Raw genomic sequence first — 18,354 nt, 5'->3', positions numbered from 1 at the left:
TGGCAAACTGAGCCACAGAGAGACTAAGAGACAGGTTTTTTAGGCAGATATTTAGGCACCAAAAAATGCAGCTAGGCATCTAGGTGCTTTTGAAAATCCCACTAGGCATCTAACTTCCATTGGGTGTTAGGAGACTTGCTTAAGGTCACACACAGAACTGAACCCAGGTATTGGGCTAGCAACCTCATCACTGCACTATCCTTCCTCCCTGATATATGCACAGAATTTTCCAGCTGAAACAAGCTTACAGTGATCTTTACTGGCAGGGAAAGGCGCCTTTATTCTCACATAGTCAAGCCAAGGCCTATGGACCCTGAAAGTCCACATTTAAGCCTGGGCAACAGTAACAGGCAAATCCATCACATGGGTTTCCATTTCTGTCATGTTTTGGAGGCATCGTTTTTAACATTCTCAGTACTGCACTTACAAATTGTGGCCTGTCAGCTAAGAAAAATGTGTTTGTGTGAGTCCTGTGATGGGTTGGAGGAACTGGCTAATTGGTGAGATTGGCTCCATTGTCTGGCCACTAGTTTGCAGTCTTGAGACTCTGCATTCCAATTCCTTGAGTGAAATGCACTCATGGGGAAAGCAGCTAGATTTTCTCATTAGTTTGAAAGAAAAGGTTGGTCTCGTGTTCCTCATTTAGCTGCTTTGGAACTGTAACTAATAATTCTAGAGATGACTGTTAATAGCCTATAATGATAGAAAATAATTATTTAGTAAATCGTAATTGGGATATTGTACAACTGGTAGCATGCAACAGTTCCCTATACATTCAGTAATATAATGAGAAGTGTTCATTAAAGTTTGAAAACAATACATTTGTTCGTCTCTAAGATGCCACAAGTACTCCTTTTCTTTTTGCAAATAAATAGGGAGAAGCAATGTCAATTATTTCTAAAAATGAGTGTGTGGGGATGACAGGGGAGAAATGTACCCATTAGCCTGCTAGCACATCTGAACCGGTGTTTCCTTGAGAGGTGGAGTGTCTTCTTATGTAATCATTACAACAGATTTGTAGAGGCACTCCGAATAGTCTGAAAAATCATAATCAAGAGGTTTGTCTGTCAGGTTTAAAGCTTTGCCATCACTTTGAAAATGAGCAATCTGTTGTGTATTGGATTTCAATCCAGCATAGGAATCATAGCACCATAGAAAATGGTTTATCTAAGATTAATGATTAATATTTATAGTGGGGCTGTCAAGCGATTAGAAAACTTAGTCGTGATTAATCCCGCTGTTAAACAAGAATAGAATACCTTTTATTTAAATAATTTTGGATGTTTTCTACATTTTCAAATATATTGATTTCAATTACAATACGGAATACAAAGTGTACCGTGCTCACTTCATATTAATTTTTGATTACAAATATTTGCACTGTAAAAAGCAAAAGAAATAGTAGTTTTAAATTCACCTAATACAAGTACTGCAGTGCAAGCTCTTTATCACAGTGGTGGGCAACCTGTGACGCACGGGCCGCACGCGGCCCATCAGGGTAATCCGCTGGCAGGCTGCGAGACATTTTGTTAACATTGACCGTCTGCAGTCACAGCCACCCGCAACTCCCAGTTGCCACGGTTCGCTGTTCCACAGCTCCCATTGGCTGGGAATGGCGAACCGCGGCCACTTGGAGCTGCGGGCAGCCGTACCTGTGGACGGTCAATGTAAACAAACTGTCTCACGGCCTGCCAGAAGATTACCCTGATGGGCCACGTGCAGCCCGTGGGCGGCAGGTTGCCCACCACAGCTTTATCATAAAATTTAAACTTACAAATGTAGAATTATGTACAAAAAATAACTGCATTCAAAAATAAAACAATGTAAAACTTTAGAGCGTAAAACGGAGTCCTACTTCAGCCAATCACTCAGACAAACAAGTCTGGTTACAATTTGCAGGAGATAATGCTGTCCGCTTCTTGTTTACTATGTCACCTGAAAGTGAGAGCAGGCATTCACATGACACTGGTGTAGCCAGCGTTACAAAATATTTATGTGCCAGATGTGGTAAAGATTTATATGTCCCTTCATACTTCAACAACCATTCCAGAGGACATGCATCTATGCTGATGATGGATTCTGCTCGATAACGATCCAAAGCAGAGTGGACCAGCGCATGTTCATTTTCATCATCTTAGTCAGATGCCGCCAGCAGAAGGTTAATTTTCTTTTTTGGTGGTTAGGGTTCTGTAGTTTCCGTATCTGGGATGTAAATACCTTGCAACGCGGGCTACAAAAGTGCCATGCGAATGCCCGTTCTCACTTTCAGGTGACATCGTAAATAAGAAGCAGGCAGCAGTATCTCCCATAAATATAAACACACTTGTTTGTCTGAGTGGTTGGCTGAACAAGAAGTAGGACTGAGTGGACTTGAAGGCTCTAAAGTTTTACATTGTTTTGTTTTTGAGTGCAGTTCTGTAACAAACAAAAAAAAATCTACATTTGTAAGTTACACTTTCATGATAAAGAGATTGCTCTACAGTACTTGTATGAAGTGAATTGAAAAATACTATTTCTTTTGTTCATTTTTACAGTGCAAATATTTATAATAAAAATAATAATATAAAGTGAGCAGTGTACACTTTGTATTCTGTGTTGTATAGAAATCAATATATTTGAAAATGTGGAAAAACATCCAAAAATATTTAATACATTTCAATTGGTATTCTATTGTTTAACAGTGGGATTAATTAAAATTAATTTTTTTACTCGCAATTACTTTTTTTAGTTAATCGCATGAGTTAACTGCGATTAACTGACAGCCCTAATTTATAGAGTACATTCTGGGATAGGACTCTTTGTTTGTGCAAGGTCTAAAATGTGCCATAAAGATACAAAATATTATATTAGGCAGGCCTAAATTGTATGTGTATTATAAAGGTGGAACCAAAATTTAGCACTTGAGGTTGAATACTATTTTTAAATTATTGCTACTAGTTATTGTATATTTGATTACTCAAAAATGTGCTAGGCATCTCACAAAAACAAATGAAAATATGCTCCCTGCCCCGAAGTGCTTATATTCTCAATTCAAGAAGACACAAGGGAGGTTCAAAGACTAGACTGTCGGAAAAGGAAAAAGAAGGCCAAAGCTGACAATAGTAAGACCATGTGATAACTCAGTAACACATCTTGATAGTTCCAGTCAATGATCATGACTCATTATTATTATCATAACCTTTCCTTCCTGCTAACTTCTTGTCGGTGACATAGCATAACTGTATTTTTATGAGGGATTTACACAAGCAGAGGGAGGTGGCTCAGTGAATAGATTTGAATTGAATGTCCCCAGCAGAAGCATGGAAGAAGGCACAGATGTATTTGTGAGAGAAGGAGATGAAAGAGAGATTGGCTAGAAGTGGTCAGAATTTTTTGACTCAATTTTCTTGTCAGAAATTGCCAGTTTTTCAAAATTGAAACTGTTCATGGAAAAAAGTCAGTTTTGATGAAGTTCCCATTTCAAACATGTTTTGAAAAAAAACTCAAAACTGTCAAAATGTCCCACTGTGACCTCTTTGAAATGAACAGTTCCATTTTTTTGTTTGAAACAACTTTCTTTTTAGTTAATTTATAGTTAAAAAAAAAGTAAAATAAATCAAAAAGTTGAAATGGAAATGAAACATTTTGAAATTATCGAAAGGAAATGTTTTAGCTCAAATGATCCAATCTGCATTTTTTGGGTGGATTTTTGGTTTTCCAAAAATTGAGATTTCAATTGTTCATGCCATTTGTGCTGAGAAACATTTTTTTAAATCTCAGAAATTCCCATGGAATGGGAAAATGCTCACTTCTTAAGACTAATGTCATTGATGGAGCAACGTGTATGGCAGGGGCTGAATGTGAAATCAGATGGGTTTTATGTAATCTTTTTGTAATAATTGAGGCCACAGAAAAGTTTGTACAATAAACGACAAGGCAATGCAGCAGAGCAACAAAGGTGGACCCTCATATAAAACTTGTTTGCTTTACCATCATACCTATGATGATTGTTTTTGAGAAATGTATAAATATTACATGCAACATATTCTAAATACTTTCATCAAGCCCTGCCAACCTGAATACATCTAATTTATCTACATAGTCTCTCACTCAGGGGTCCCCAACGTGGTGCCCGTAGGCGCCATGGCACCCACCGGGGCATTTTTGCATGCCCACAGGACACCCTGCAGCCGAAATGCTGCCAAGAAGCGTTGCCGTTTCTCGGCAGCATTTCAGCAGCGACGCTTCTTCCCACTGTCGCTTTTTGCGGCGGCATTTTGGCAGCAGGGTGTCCAGCGCCCGCCACAGTCTTCTGGGAATAGCAATATGCTATTCCCACTACTCTAACTGTTCTTTCCCTCTTTTGGCTTGCATTCCATCCCCCTTGTTGTCGGTATTAATTGTGTTGATAATCTGGTCACTAATGTCTTTTTTAGTAAAGACTGAAGCAAACTAAGTATTAAACATCTCAGCCTTCTTGATGTCATCAGTTATTAGCTCCTTCTTCCCTGCTAAGTAGAGGACCTTCACTTTCCTTCATCTTTTTCTTCTAATGTATTTAAAGAACTTCATATTGCCTTTTATGTTCCTTACTAGGTATAACTCATTTTGCACTTTAGCCTTTATGATTTTGTCCCTACATGCTTGTGCTATTCTGTTGTACTCATCCTTAGCAATTTGTCCACATTTCCACTTTTTGTAGGATTCCTTTTTGATTTTCTGCCATAAATCCATCGTGGACATAGTTTTGTCTAATTATGACCATTTAAATTGCAGCTTGCTTATTTTTCTTCTAAAAGGTGGGAGAGGACAGTTGTGAAAAAATATCCTAATTACCCCTATAATCATTGGACCTCAACTGGTGCAGCTTTCTAATTTAATTGAAGTCTATAAACTATATCTATTTACAGCAGCTGAGGAGCGCTCCTATTGTCACTAAACTTCAGCCGACATAAGAAATCGACTCTACTAAAATTTCCAAATAAGGGTAGTACTTCTGTAAGATTTTCATGTACTAATTGCAATTTAAATGCATGCTGAGGTCTAAAGGGATTTGTTTGATTGTTTGATTTTCTTTTTGTCTTTCCATTTTAGCTGTTTCCTTGCTCATTACATTGTGTCCATTAGCATAGTACATTATTTGTGTTTGCACAGATTTTCTTGCGAATGGCTGCCCTGCAGCTGTACAGCCATTGGGGTAACCAGCTGTTACTTACGTAAGCCTCAATCATTTTGTATGACACAGTATCTTAATTATGCCCTGCTTAAAGATGCTAAATAAAATTATCTTCCGAACAAATGTACTTCACTTAATATTTTTCTGTCAAGTACTTGAACTCTGTCACTTGTGCCATATGTGTTAAAATAAATAAAAACATTTTAAAGCCAAACCTACTAGCAGGTTAATTATTATAGAATCAGAGGTTGTTTTATATCAGAGAGGTAGCCGTGTTGGTCTGTATCCACAAAAACAACAAGGAGTCCGGTGACACCTTAAAGACTAACAGATTTGTTTAGGCATAAGCTTTTGTGGGTAAAAACCCACTTCTTCAGATGCATGGAGTTAAAATTACGGTACAGATACAGGCACAGATGTACTGGCATATGAAGAGGAGGGAGTTACCTTACAAGTGGAGAACCAATGATAACAAGGCCAATTCAGTCAGGGTGGATGTGGTCCACTCCCAATAACTGATGAGGAGGTGTCAATACCAAGAGAGGGAAAATTGCTTTTGTCAGCCACTCCCAGTCTCTATTCAAGCCCAAATTAATGGTGTTAAGTTTGCAAATGAATTGTAGTTCTGCAGTCTCTCTTTGAAGTCTGTTTTTGAAGACTGTTTTGTTTTCACTCCATACATCTGAAGAAGTGGGTTTTTACCCATGAAAGCTTATGCCCAAATAAATCTGTTAGTCTTTAAGGTGCCACCGGGCTCCAGGTTGCTTTATAGTATTTGTAGTGCTCTCCATTATTTGTTTAGTGAAGTTATATTGCAGGTTAGGTGTTTCAGAAATTAGGAAGTGAAATGTAATTAATAGCATTATGCATCAGCAGGATTAATAATTCTTTTCTGTGTCTTTCAGACATGGAAATGGAACTCCACTACTGTTGGTTAGGTCATTTAGCAAATATATGCAGAACAGGAACATTCTTTATGTTTCATAATTGAACAAGAAATTATAATCTTTGCTGTTCAGCTAGAATACTGCAGATCAAAGGTTGTGCCAGTCAATTAAAGGGTCAGTTTATGCTGTGGGAAACCACTCATTTTTAAAATCATGAAGATTGAGAAATCAAATTCAATCCACATTTCTTCACTTAGCTCATATCTCTGTAATTCTCCTTAAATCAACATTTTTTTCTTTTCCATTACAAGACAATCATGCATATGAAATTGACAATTTTGGCATTGCCAACTGGCTTCTTGAGTTTTGAATGTTCCAAAATGTCATCTCCCATATTTTCAAAGGGATTATAATTGAAGATGTGCCAATGTACATGAATTTATTTTGAATAGTTGCCCATCTGCCACTTTTGCTAGTTGGTTTAGCTTTTGGACAGCTATTACATTTTGCATTGAGAGAAGATACCTGCAAACTGAATTAACTATAGACCAGCATCTTCTCTAAAAGGATGTTTTGCTGCAAAATTCCAAAAGAGCAAATATAAAATGATTCTTTAAATCATGTTGTGTTCTGTTTAGCTTTATCTATCCAGGTGGATAGTGTAAGTATGAACAAGACAGAACAGAAGATAGCGTGCTATACATTTCTAAGTCTTTGAAAAGAGGTTGGAAATGTGTTGTGAACTTGAACATATCTGTACAGGAAAGTCTCTAGCATTGACTGTGAAAGGACAACTGGAAATATGAAAGGTGAAATTCACACCTATGTAGGAAGCCAGCACAAGGCTTAAAGTACTGCTTACTTCCCAGCCTCAGGAGTGAATTTCGCCCACTGTGAATATCTGAAATTCACAAAAAGAAAAGGAGTACTGATGAAGTGAGCTGTAGCTCACAAAAGCTTATGCTCAAATAAATTGGTTAGTCTCTAAGGTGCCACAAGTACTCCTTTTCTTTTTGCGAATACAGACTAACACGGCTGCTACTCTGAAACCTGAAATTCACAGTGTCTTAAGACAGAGAATAACCCTCAATTGCATGTAAGAGAGTTTGTTAGTTTAAAAATGTATATCATTGTACATTGCTGAGGCAGCAGGGCCACTATAATCTTTACATCTTTCCCCTGTATTCCTTTTCCCAAAAAGGCTTCAGTTGGAAATAATTAAGGTTGTGAATATATTTCTTTTATAGATGATGCAAATAAAATGCAATTGGGATAAAAGTAAAACTTAAATGTTCAATACCAAAGAAACTCCTCACTCTTATAGAACTCTGCCCTCTTCCCACAATGCACCCCTCACTTAATGGTAGGATTTTCTGCCTTTTAGCACGTATGTTCTTCCTTTCTTTTTAACTATATAACTTGCACCAACCGTTCTGGCCTGTAGTGCCTGCAGATCTCAATCCAATAATGCAATGGTGCGACTGGTGTTTGGAGATTTGCACCCCAGAGTGGCTTGATTTTTCAGAGGTGGTGAGCATTGCAGAGTATTTTTCGGATGGGGTGAATCACAGCTCCCACTGTGTGTAATTTAAGGTTTGGGAGCGTATTACTTCTGAGTATCAGGATCTTTGTGTAGAATGGGAATTTTAGAGATTGATCTCGAACCAGTGTGTACACAGCAGGGCCTCTTCACAATACGGATTGTGGGGTGAATGGATTACAGTAGGATGGACAACTCACAGTGGTGTAATGGATGGAAGTGGTGTGGTGCATGGAATGTAGTCTGTGAGATGCTGTTGTATCCAATCTGTGTCAGGAGAAGGGAGAATAGTCAAACCTTCCACCTAGTAGTAATAAGTGAGTCTGGAGTTTTGCAAGCTAATCTGAAGAGTTCTCTCTGAGTGTGTGGGGTGAGCTTGCATTTGAATGTTAGAGAGGATGGACCAAGCTGCAGGACAAGATATAAGGTAGTTGTAGAAGGAACTTAAACTTTAAGTAGCTTTACTTTCAAACATTTGTTATTTTCTAAGTAAAACATAATAACCATTGTAAATTAAACAAATCTGAACCATAACTGTTTTAACCTAGCTTTTTTTCTGGGGATTTCCAATGATCACAGCATTTGATAGCACAACATTTGATGTCTCTGACTAATTTTCCCCACATGTTGCAATACAATATTTTAAGTACAGCTTCCTTTACCATAGGTTACCTACCAGGCAGCAGGCTCGGTCTCCAGAGGTTACAATGTCTGTAACAAAAAGAAGGGGAAAACGTCTTTTCTGGGGTTTCATTATGAAACTGGGCTGAGTTTCCACTGAGTTTGGGGAAATTTTCATGCTGCTGTGTACTTTGTCTCCCTGCACAGCCTTCCTCTTAGAGGCTCAGACGCCCCTTTACCCAATTTGTTTTCAGGGTTAGAGAAATCCAAGTGGCCTGCTATCCCTCCTTTCCTTTGATGCATTAGAAGGTGTCCAGATGGCCCCTTTACCGGAAATGGAGTAGAGAAAGCAAGGTACAGGTGGTAATGCATGAAGTGAGGGAATTTGTAGGGGGCATTGGATGACCATGACTGGGCAGAGAGGAACAGGGAAAGGGGTGCTGCCGGGTAGTCATGACTGGATATTTGGGACTAGGTGAGGGAACTGGAGTTCACTTGTCCCTCATTGAGTGGGTTCCAGGACGTATGTTTGTTTGGACTAGAGTTGTCCTACTCTGAAGTTTGGGTTCCTCTTCATTAGAAACTATCTCTGGAAGCTACCCTGGGTATGTCTATACAGCAGCTGGGAGGTGTCATTCCCATCTTGTAGACTCTGCTTCTGCTAGAGAGCATGCTAAAAATAGCCATGTGGCTGCGGCTGTGCGGGCGGTGGCTCGGGCTAGCTGTCTGAATGAGATTCTAGGTACGCATTCAGGTGGTTAACTCAAGCTGCTGCCCATGCTGCTGTGGCCACACTTCTAGCTTTAGCCCGCAAGCTTGAGCAGAGTTGGTGCATGTACATCTACCCAAACTGGGAATTACACATCCAAGATGCAGAGTAGATGTACCCAGAGTCTGTGGCAGGCTGAAGTGGGAAAAACCCTCTGGGACTTGTTTTAGCTAGCTTGAGAGCCCCATCATAGAATAGCTTCAGGCACCTGGGGGGAAAGCATTTTTGGTAACGTACTAGCAATTAATAGTAGTTGTTACTTAGTATATGAATCACCTATGTAATATTTGTCATCTACAATTACTGGACATACAACCTTCCAAGAGTGGGTTGCAAATTCGAGCCCTTGATATTGTTACGTTATTTAAAATAACAAATAAAATATGAAAAGAAAATAATGAAGCCATTCAGAAGCTATTCCCTTGTCACAACAGAAGAATTTTTAGATAAAAATGGGATGCTTATAGACATATGACTTAAATGAAAAATATCTGGACAGTGGAGCCATTACCATCAGTAATCTTGGGGAGCGCAGGTACACATGGGCTCCACTGAGGCTATAGGTTTCCATAGCTCTCATGATGTCACCTCAGCTTTATACCAAGTCATGCATTCATACACGTTTAATTTCAAATCTACCCTCAGATCTTTCCTTCCCCTTAAAATCTGAAAGCTACTGAAATGTACAGCTAAGGAGCCAGAATTGGTTTTCCCAATCTCCTGTGCAGTACACAGAATCAAATCTGTGTTTACTGTTAATGCTAATAAGCAAATGAACATGGTGGGAGAGATTTCATTTTTCTCACAGCCTGATTTTAATTGATAGGTTTGGCAAAAGATTATTTAATAAGGATCAAAAAATATTTGATTAGTGCCCCATATTTTCTAACCCACAAAGAAGTTTGAAGCAAAATCTTGTCCACGGACACTGGCTTTGTATTTTCATGTATCTTTGGGCACAATAATGAAAATCATGATATCTTTAAATGTAATGGGTACATTTGTAATGCCTTCTTTTAAGCAAAGCTGGATCCTGCTTTCGCAGTCCCATGAACCGTGTATGTGTGGACTTTGGAAGGGGCTTTGCTGGACAAAAAGGGTGTAGTTTGGGAGGGGTCTAAAGGGCTAGGCTACACTACAGGTGCTACATTGGGTGCAGCTATGCTGCTGTAGTACGTCTGGTGAAGAAATTCTATGCCGATGGGAGAGAGCTTCTCCCGCCAGCATAGCGCTGTTCACACCGGTGCTTGGGTCGGTGTAACTTATGTCGCTCAGGAGGGTGACTTATTCACGCCCCTGACTGATGTAAGTTATACTGAAGTAAGTGGTAGTGTAGACCGGCCTAAGTGTGTGTGTAGTTCTTTTAAACTTACCCCAGCAGTGGCAGCCTAACTCCTAGACTCCTATATCTTAAGGTTAGCTACCACTGTGAGACACATGGAGGATCATTCAGTATTTGCTAGCTTATTAAACTAAACTGTCTTTGCTGCTGTTCATTTATTTTATTGATTTTTAGTGCAGCTCTTGCTGTAGCAGCCAGCCATTTATTTACACAGAAGGATAAAACTACCCACAATGCATAGCAATTAAAAAACCCACTATCCTTTTGTCAGGAATAAAATCAAACAGAAGATAAGAGTCAGACAAAAGTTAAACCAAATACATAATGCTCTGCAGTTCACTAGATCTGCGCTCTGGCAGGGTGCCAAAGGAGTGAATTCTAAAGATTGAAAAGACCATCATAAGAGAAAAGTCTGTCAGTAGACATAGAGAGGCTCTTTTCCCATTGCCCTTCATCTTGTGCAGTTGGATATTAGGAAAAACTTTTTCACTAGGAGGGTGGTGAAACACTGGAATGCGTTACCTAGGGAGGTGGTAGAATCTCCTTCCTTGGAAGTTTTTAAGGTCAGGCTTGACAAAGCCTTGGCTGGGATGATTTGATTGGGGATTGGTCCTGCTTTGAGCAGGGGGTTGGACTAGATGACCTCCTGAGGTCCCTTCCAACCCTGATATTCTATGATTCTATGATTTGCACTTGCTTTGCATTAGTATAAATGATGGTACAAGGTGCAGAAGAACAGAGAATCAGGCCCGGAGTGTTTAAGCACAGGGGCTGTCAGACTGCCTCCTAGCGGAGCTGAATGCTGCAATGGGGGTATGCAGTAAAGTGATCAAGAGACTGCCTTTACAAGTCTAGCAAGTTGTTCAGTGCCCTCGGCTCCAATTGGCTTCAGCAGGAGTTGGTGCTTATCACCTTGCAGGGTTGGACCTGCAAAGAACAGGACACCTCAGCAATGTCTTTCTTGAAATCAGCCAGACACTAATTGGAAGCCAGCGCAATGCTCAAATCATGGGTACAATATACTTGTTCACAGGGGATTCCTCCACTCAGGGCTCCAGGCAGTTTTCTTTGTTAGTGGAATAAGTTTTAGATGCCAGAAAACACCACCTTTACCCCAACATTAGCCAAATAATCAAATGATGTCATTAAAAATCATTTGCTGTTTCCATAATCAAAACATGAAGCCTTGTTATTAATGGGACATGAGAATTTGACAGGTATGTTCAGCAGCACTGTATTAATCACAGCGTCTCAATGTTCCTGGTAAAATAATTAGCAGTAAAATGCTTGACAATCTCAGCATTTAAGTAGCCATAATTAAGTTTCAGAGGCAATGCACCATTAAGAACAATAGGCTATGGTCACGCCTATTTTAGTGCTAATGTTTCAGTATGCCTGGTGTCTGATTCAAAAACACAACAGTCATTATAAATACTTTATTGTTAAAACTTATCTTTGCAACCTGAAAGGCAAAAGCTTTTTTTTTTTTCTCCTTTGAAGCTTAGATTAGCATAATCCAGAGAAAATTTGCAGGTAGATACAATTTTAGCAACAGATACATCTTATAAGAGGGCCTGATCCAAACCCTTTGAAGACACTGGGGTTGCATTAGGCCCAAAGTTTGGGATCTGGGTTTGTTTCATCTGGAATGGAGAACAACATCAGTGACACAGTAGAGAGCAAGTGCAATAGAATCCGTGATAGCAGCTCCCAGCAGCAGCGTTCTTTATGAGACAAACAGAAAGTAGCACAATAGAAAAATTCTTTTTGTGACAAGGATGGTAATAAGAATGGGAACTGGTGCAAGCACTATCCATTCTCATTACATGCAAAAACCAGTTTTCTGATGGTCTTTGGTTGCAGTAACAGAGGGCTATTTATTTTTCCTTCTTTCACCATACCTAAATGTTCTTTACTTATTGTAGAACTGGTTGGGCTAATTGGGTTATGAAGTACTGTAGAGATGAGTGATATAAGACAAGATGGGCCCCAGTTACAAAGTTTGGATCCACCATTCTCCAAACCTGGGATGTCTTTGTAGCCTGCATTTTGGTTTGGGCCTCTCTCTAAATGTAAGCAGAACCGTGCAAAATTAGGTGGCTCCATTTTTGTGGGTTCATGCAACACTGTCTTTGGTCCTGCTCTGTGCACATTTGCATCCCCTGAGTTTCACTTTGAGTTTCAGGCTGGAATAAACCTAGAAGTTTAAAGTAAAACTCAGTGAAAAGGTCCAAGTTTCACCTAGTTCCACAGGGAAACTGTGTGAAACTACAAACTGCCTGATTTCAATCCACAGATGAGGCCCAGTTTTGAACAAACCTTAGTCACAGTTAAGATTTGGATGAATCAGGAGCTAATTTCAAACTATGTGAGAATGTTTAGCTGGGGATTGGTCCTGCAGGGGGTTGGACTAGATGACCTCCTGAGGTCTCTTCCAACCCTGATATTCTATGATTCTGTGAATGTGAAATCAAGTTTAACATATTTTGTGTTTTACGGTAAATGTTTTCTAAAGCTGCAGTTTTAAGTAGTAATATACAGGCAGGTTTTATCTGGCCCTCGCACCACCATACAAAGAAAAGAGAACTGTTCTCTCCCTGAGGATAAACACTTCCCTCCAAAAGTTGTGGAGAAACGGGAAGGTGTCAGGCATAGTTTGGATGGTGCAGCCTGAACACCCACACTGTGTACTTGGGAACTCAGGGAAGAAATTGGCTACCTGAGGCACATTTCATCCTGAGTTTCCCCTTTCACATTGCAGGGCTGTGTCTAAGTGGAGCAATGTAATCCACAGTAATAAGATCCTTGGAGTGTAAATTATAACTCTTTGGGTTTAAATTATGCCAACAATGGGTTTAAACTTATTCCAGCAATGAATGCAATCCCCTTTCCCTTGGTTGGTAAAACACTGGGCATATTAGTTGCACCAAATAAATGGAACCTGAAAGGACTAACAATTGTTAGCTGCTGAATAGTCCTACTGGCAGGAAAGGCGTCTGTAATGTGCTTTGTCTTCAGATTATATTCACTGTTTACAAAAAGAAAAGGAGTACTTGTGGCACTTAGAGACTAACCAATTTATTGATGAAGTGAGCTGTAGCTTACGAAAGCTTATGCTCAAATAAATTGGTTAGTCGCTAAGGTGCCACAAGTACTCCTTTTCTTTTTGCGAATACAGACTAACACGGCTGTTACTCTGAAACCATTCACTATTTAAAGCAGCCAACAGGCATTGATGCCATTTGTATGTAAAATATTCATTTCACGTATGTGCAAACATCTTTCCATATAAGGTTGGAAAAACCTTCCAGTTATTTTAAGGTTACCTTCCATATAAGGTTACCTGGACAAATCTTAAGGCATTCTGTGGGCCAGACTCTGCTCTTAGTTACACCAATGTAAATCCAGATCAACTGGATTGAAATCAGTGGCGTTATTCCAGATTTATGCTGGTGTGAGTACACAATTGGGGTTTATCCACTTTTGGAGCTATTATAGTGATGTATTATTTAAATGAAGGAATTGCTGCATACCACTTTCAGTAACAAAATGCGAAATCCTTTGGACCTTATTATCCTGACAGTTGCATGCAGACAACTCCGTGGAGAGTGACAACTCTACATTTAGTATGCTTAGTGTTGTCAGGTTTAAAAGTGCCAGATCTCTACTCACGTGGTAAATTGCACAGGGCACTCTTGGCTTTTTGGTGAGATTTTACACATTATCTATAGAATAACACAGATAGTTTGTGGAGTGTCCCCATGGTGTGAGTTCACACCACTTAAGCAAATCTGTTACACTTTTCATGTAATGGTGTTTTAAATGATAGCACTGTTTGTGATCTCTAAGGGTAAAGTAGCTAATGGAAAAACGTTGTTCATGAGTTGAAGAATACTCAAAATGTGCTTCTGTTTGGACTATTCTAGGCCAGTTTATTATATCATTAGTTTTCTGCTTAGGGCCGATTTACTGAGGGATTGGCTGTAGTGAAAACAGGTGATTTGGAGATTGACATTATTGACAGATTCTTAGTACTGTATCTCATGATGATAGTCTCTATGCCATAAAAACACACCCCACACTGAGATTAAATGTTAGTGAAGCTCTGTTAGGAGGTGGAATAGGTTTTATTCTGTCCCATAGAGTGGGCTCAGTGTTCCTTCTGATACAGTCACAGTATTGTTGAGCTAGAAAGAGAAATTGGAGTAAGCCATGCAGAATTGTACGTAAAATTCTTGTTTAATAATATAAAATCCTCTATGAGAGGTAAATGTTGAACAAAGCCACAATGAGTATTTTAATGTGTTTTTTGAATAAATATTTGCACTCAGTGTTTATTACCATGGAGCCATCATCACCTTTTCTTCCCAGGCAGCAGGAAAAGATCAGAATAGCTTGGTTTTCAAAGTAATAAGTGATAGACAGAACACTCCCTTTGAAATGGTAATTCTTTCTGTTTGTCTATAGGGGATAGAGGTCTATTTCAAACTGGTTCCCTGGAGACACTATATTCCAATTTCCTATTTACAAAGTCCATAGCATATAAGAGTATTTGATATGTGCCACATAATAGTATGATTAGAATTCAACTGTAATGTACAAATGTTAAAGGAAATGGTATTCAAGCTTTACTGTGGAGAAACTCATTTTCTTCCAGGCACAGGAGTCAAACAGTAAATCAAATGTTTCTCATTAGCTTCTGTGTTAAGCATGTTGCCAGTTGAACAGTATTGCATGCACTGCTGCATCAGTGAATGGTATATTATGTCAGAAGTTTCAGTTTATTAGAGTAGATGATACAGGGCTAACCTTGTTGTCAGCTTTGTTGTATATTATGTCTGCACAGACACATTTGTTTATAATCTGAAAATGGAGGTGGTTCAGAGGCTTAATTATTTTTAGGGGAATGGAGTTTAATAAGCCTTAGCTGCTTCTACCACCCACTCTTTAGTGGAAGAAAAAAGAACGCTTGACTATAATTAAAGACAATCTGAGTGAAGCTTCCTTCTAATGTACACACAGTCAAGTGACAGCATGATACCATTTCCATATTCAGTTAGTATTTTTAAGATAATTACTGCATTTGCCTATGTATTTTCTATCAGTCTTACAAACATTGGTTTTTATGTTGTTCTCCCCCCCACAGATGTACATCCAGACAACAACACTTACTGTCTCCATGAGTTTAAGTGCTTCAGTATCTCTGGGCATGCTCTACATGCCCAAGGTTTATATTATCATTTTTCATCCAGAGCAGAATGTTCAAAAACGGAAGAGGAGCTTCAAGGCTGTTGTGACAGCTGCCACAATGCAAAGCAAACTGATCCAAAAAGGAAACGACAGACCAAATGGCGAGGTCAAAACTGAACTGTGTGAAAGTCTTGACACCAACAGTAAGTCATCTGTAGACTTTCCCATGGTCAAGAGTGGGAACACTTCCTAATAGATGTACGTTCACAAGAATGCACTCACTTTTAATTGTAAATGTTATTCTTTTCTTTGCTTGTCCTGCATGAATGCAGAGACGTGTCAGAATTCAAGTACCTTTGAGCACAGGAATGCCTACGGTTTGCCTACATGCAAATCTTTTTTATGGGTGACAACTGGTGATTAAAAAAATGAACACATTTTGAAAAAACTACATCTTTTTAAATGATCTGGCCTAGCAAGCACTAATTTGTTGCATCGGATTTTACTATGGCAGTCTCATTGTATACTGATGCTTCTTAGGATATATTTAGGTGAGCCATTTTCAAGCCTTTTGAAAAATATGGCTTCATATTCTACATTATTTTTTAAAATACAACTAGACATGGGTGAAAATATTCCTTCCTTAACCTTCTACCGTGTACTAGAATATTTTGTACAACTTGTGCATTTCCTATGATTTATCTAAAGTCCTAAAAAGGCTGCCTGCCTCCACCTTGTGAGGACTTTTGGGAGAAAGTACCGCATGATCCCATCACCCAAATCTTTGCTGTAGTTTTTCATTTTGTACAAACAGTACTGGATCTCTTTTTAAGTTTACAAAAATTTAACATAAGCATCTATGTTCCAAGTGTTCATGCACATATAGATTAGACACTATATTTTTAGAGTTACCAAAGGATAGAAGTGGGAAGAGAATATTTTCCACATCTGGAAGGTCTTTGAATCCTGGCACATCTCTTAGGAATTGATAAATTATTATAACTTCCAGACAGCAGCATGTCATAAATAGAGCTGAGTGAATGTTCTCTGTACTCGGCCTTTTTCAGTGACAATCGCAGATTCAGTGACACCAAAACATTTAGTGAATTCATATTGGCTTTGCCAAAATTGTTTTGGAAATTAAAAAAATTTCCACAAAACCCAAACTGTTTCATTTTGACATTTTCTTTTGATTTTTTAGTTTGAAATGACTTTTCATTTGAACATTTCCTTTAATTGTACGTTTAAAAAATCAAAACTGGTCAAAACTGAAATGAAACGTTTCAATTTGATGAAAACAAAATGTTTCATTCAGCTCCAAACAAATTTTATTTTACTCTTTGATTCACCAAAAATGTTGTTGTTGGGTCAACCTAAAATATTGTTTTAAAGATTTTTTTTTACATTTTTTTGGAATTGCCAGCAAATTGAAAAATCAATGTTTTGCCTAACTCTAGTAATAAAGCCTGATTAACTGTACTTCTGAACAAAAATAATAAAAAAGTTTTGAATAAAGCTAATGATTCCCCTTTCCCAAAGCCGGTGGTAATAGAACATAAGTTTCTATTCCCTGACCTACACGAGGGGGAATCGATCAAAGTTACGCAACTTCAGCTATGTGAATAATGTAGCTGAAGCTGATGTACTTAGATCAACTTACCGTGGTGTCTTCACTGTGGTGAGTCGACTGCTGCCACTCCCCCGTTGACTCTGCCTGCACCTCTTGAGGCCCTGGAGTACAGGAGTCGATGGGAGAGTGCTCGGGGGTCGATTTATCACGTCCAGACTAGACGCGATAAATCGATCCCTGCTGGATTGATCACTGCCCGCCGATCCGGCGGGTAGTGAAGACATACCCTATGTTAGAGTTAAAGCTTCACTGAAATGGTAGTTCCTGTTATAGTTAAGGACTAATTCCTGCCATTATGCTGCAAATGGATCCTCTAGAGTTTTCTGAATTATTACTACTCCTGAGGTTGAAGGAAAGTTGAATAATAATATTTTGCTTGTACATGCAGACAAAGCACTGCACGTATGATTGTGAAAGTTACTCCTGCACGTTACCACTGCATGTATGATTGTGAAAGTTACTCCTGCACGTTACCACTGCATGTATGATTGTGAAAGTTACTCCTGCATGTTACCACTGCACGTATGATTGTGAAAGTTACTCCTTTCACATGGAACTCCTAATGAATTCAGTCAGAGTTCACCAGAGTGAAGTACAGTGTAAAAAGTGAGTGAGGATCTTAGATTTATTCCATAACTCACTTGTTGGAGGATACTGGGTACAGATTATCTTTTAAAACTTCAATAATTCGCCTGCAAAACTTATGGTCATTCAAAAGTGTGTAACTACCAGATGAAGCAATGGAGCCACTGCCCTTTGGATTTCGATAGGTTCATACTACAACCTATGACAGGGGACAGAGGGAGAAATCATGATGAAATTCTCTGTAGATCAGATGTCAGCCTGTAAATACGAAAACCCCTACATCTTTTACAATTCTTCAGAAGTCACCAAAAGAAAATAGAGAGGGAGGAGGGAGAAAGAGAGTTTCCTTGCTGAGTTGGCAAAATGATCAACATCAGAGAAAAAGGTCAAAATATAGTTCCACAATGGGGTACAAAGGAAGATGGTAAGAAAGTCCTGTGTACCTGAGATTTATCAACTGTACCTAATGAAGAAGAAATGCTGTGTCTGGTATTCTTTTAACTATGACTATGCATAATTCATGAAAACAGCTGCCACTGGAAGCAAATATGCTTTCTCCAGCAGTGTGACGCAGGCAGGGAAGTATCAATTTACCGTATTCTAAACCTGACTTAACACTAGCACACCTATAATTT

General features: G+C 38.9%; 1 protein-coding gene across 3 annotated transcripts in view; it reads left to right on the top strand.

Annotated features, from left to right (window-relative positions):
* The window catches only part of GRM8 (glutamate metabotropic receptor 8), a 457,362-nt gene that overhangs the window by 429,814 nt on the left and 9,194 nt on the right, over positions 1–18,354 (top strand). For 2 of the 3 annotated variants that reach the window (XM_074942357.1, XM_074942358.1), the window contains exon 10: positions 15,461–15,707. In XM_074942357.1, coding sequence (XP_074798458.1) covers positions 15,461–15,707 — 247 coding nt within the window. Of the gene's footprint in view, positions 1–15,460; positions 15,763–18,354 lie in introns of all 3 variants that reach the window. The other variant, XM_074942359.1, reaches the window with a different exon arrangement.

The sequence above is a fragment of the Natator depressus genome, chromosome 1 (genome assembly GCF_965152275.1).
Source record: "Natator depressus isolate rNatDep1 chromosome 1, rNatDep2.hap1, whole genome shotgun sequence".
Lineage (NCBI taxonomy): Eukaryota > Metazoa > Chordata > Testudines > Cheloniidae > Natator > Natator depressus.
This window is presented reverse-complemented; position numbering and strand designations above follow the sequence as displayed.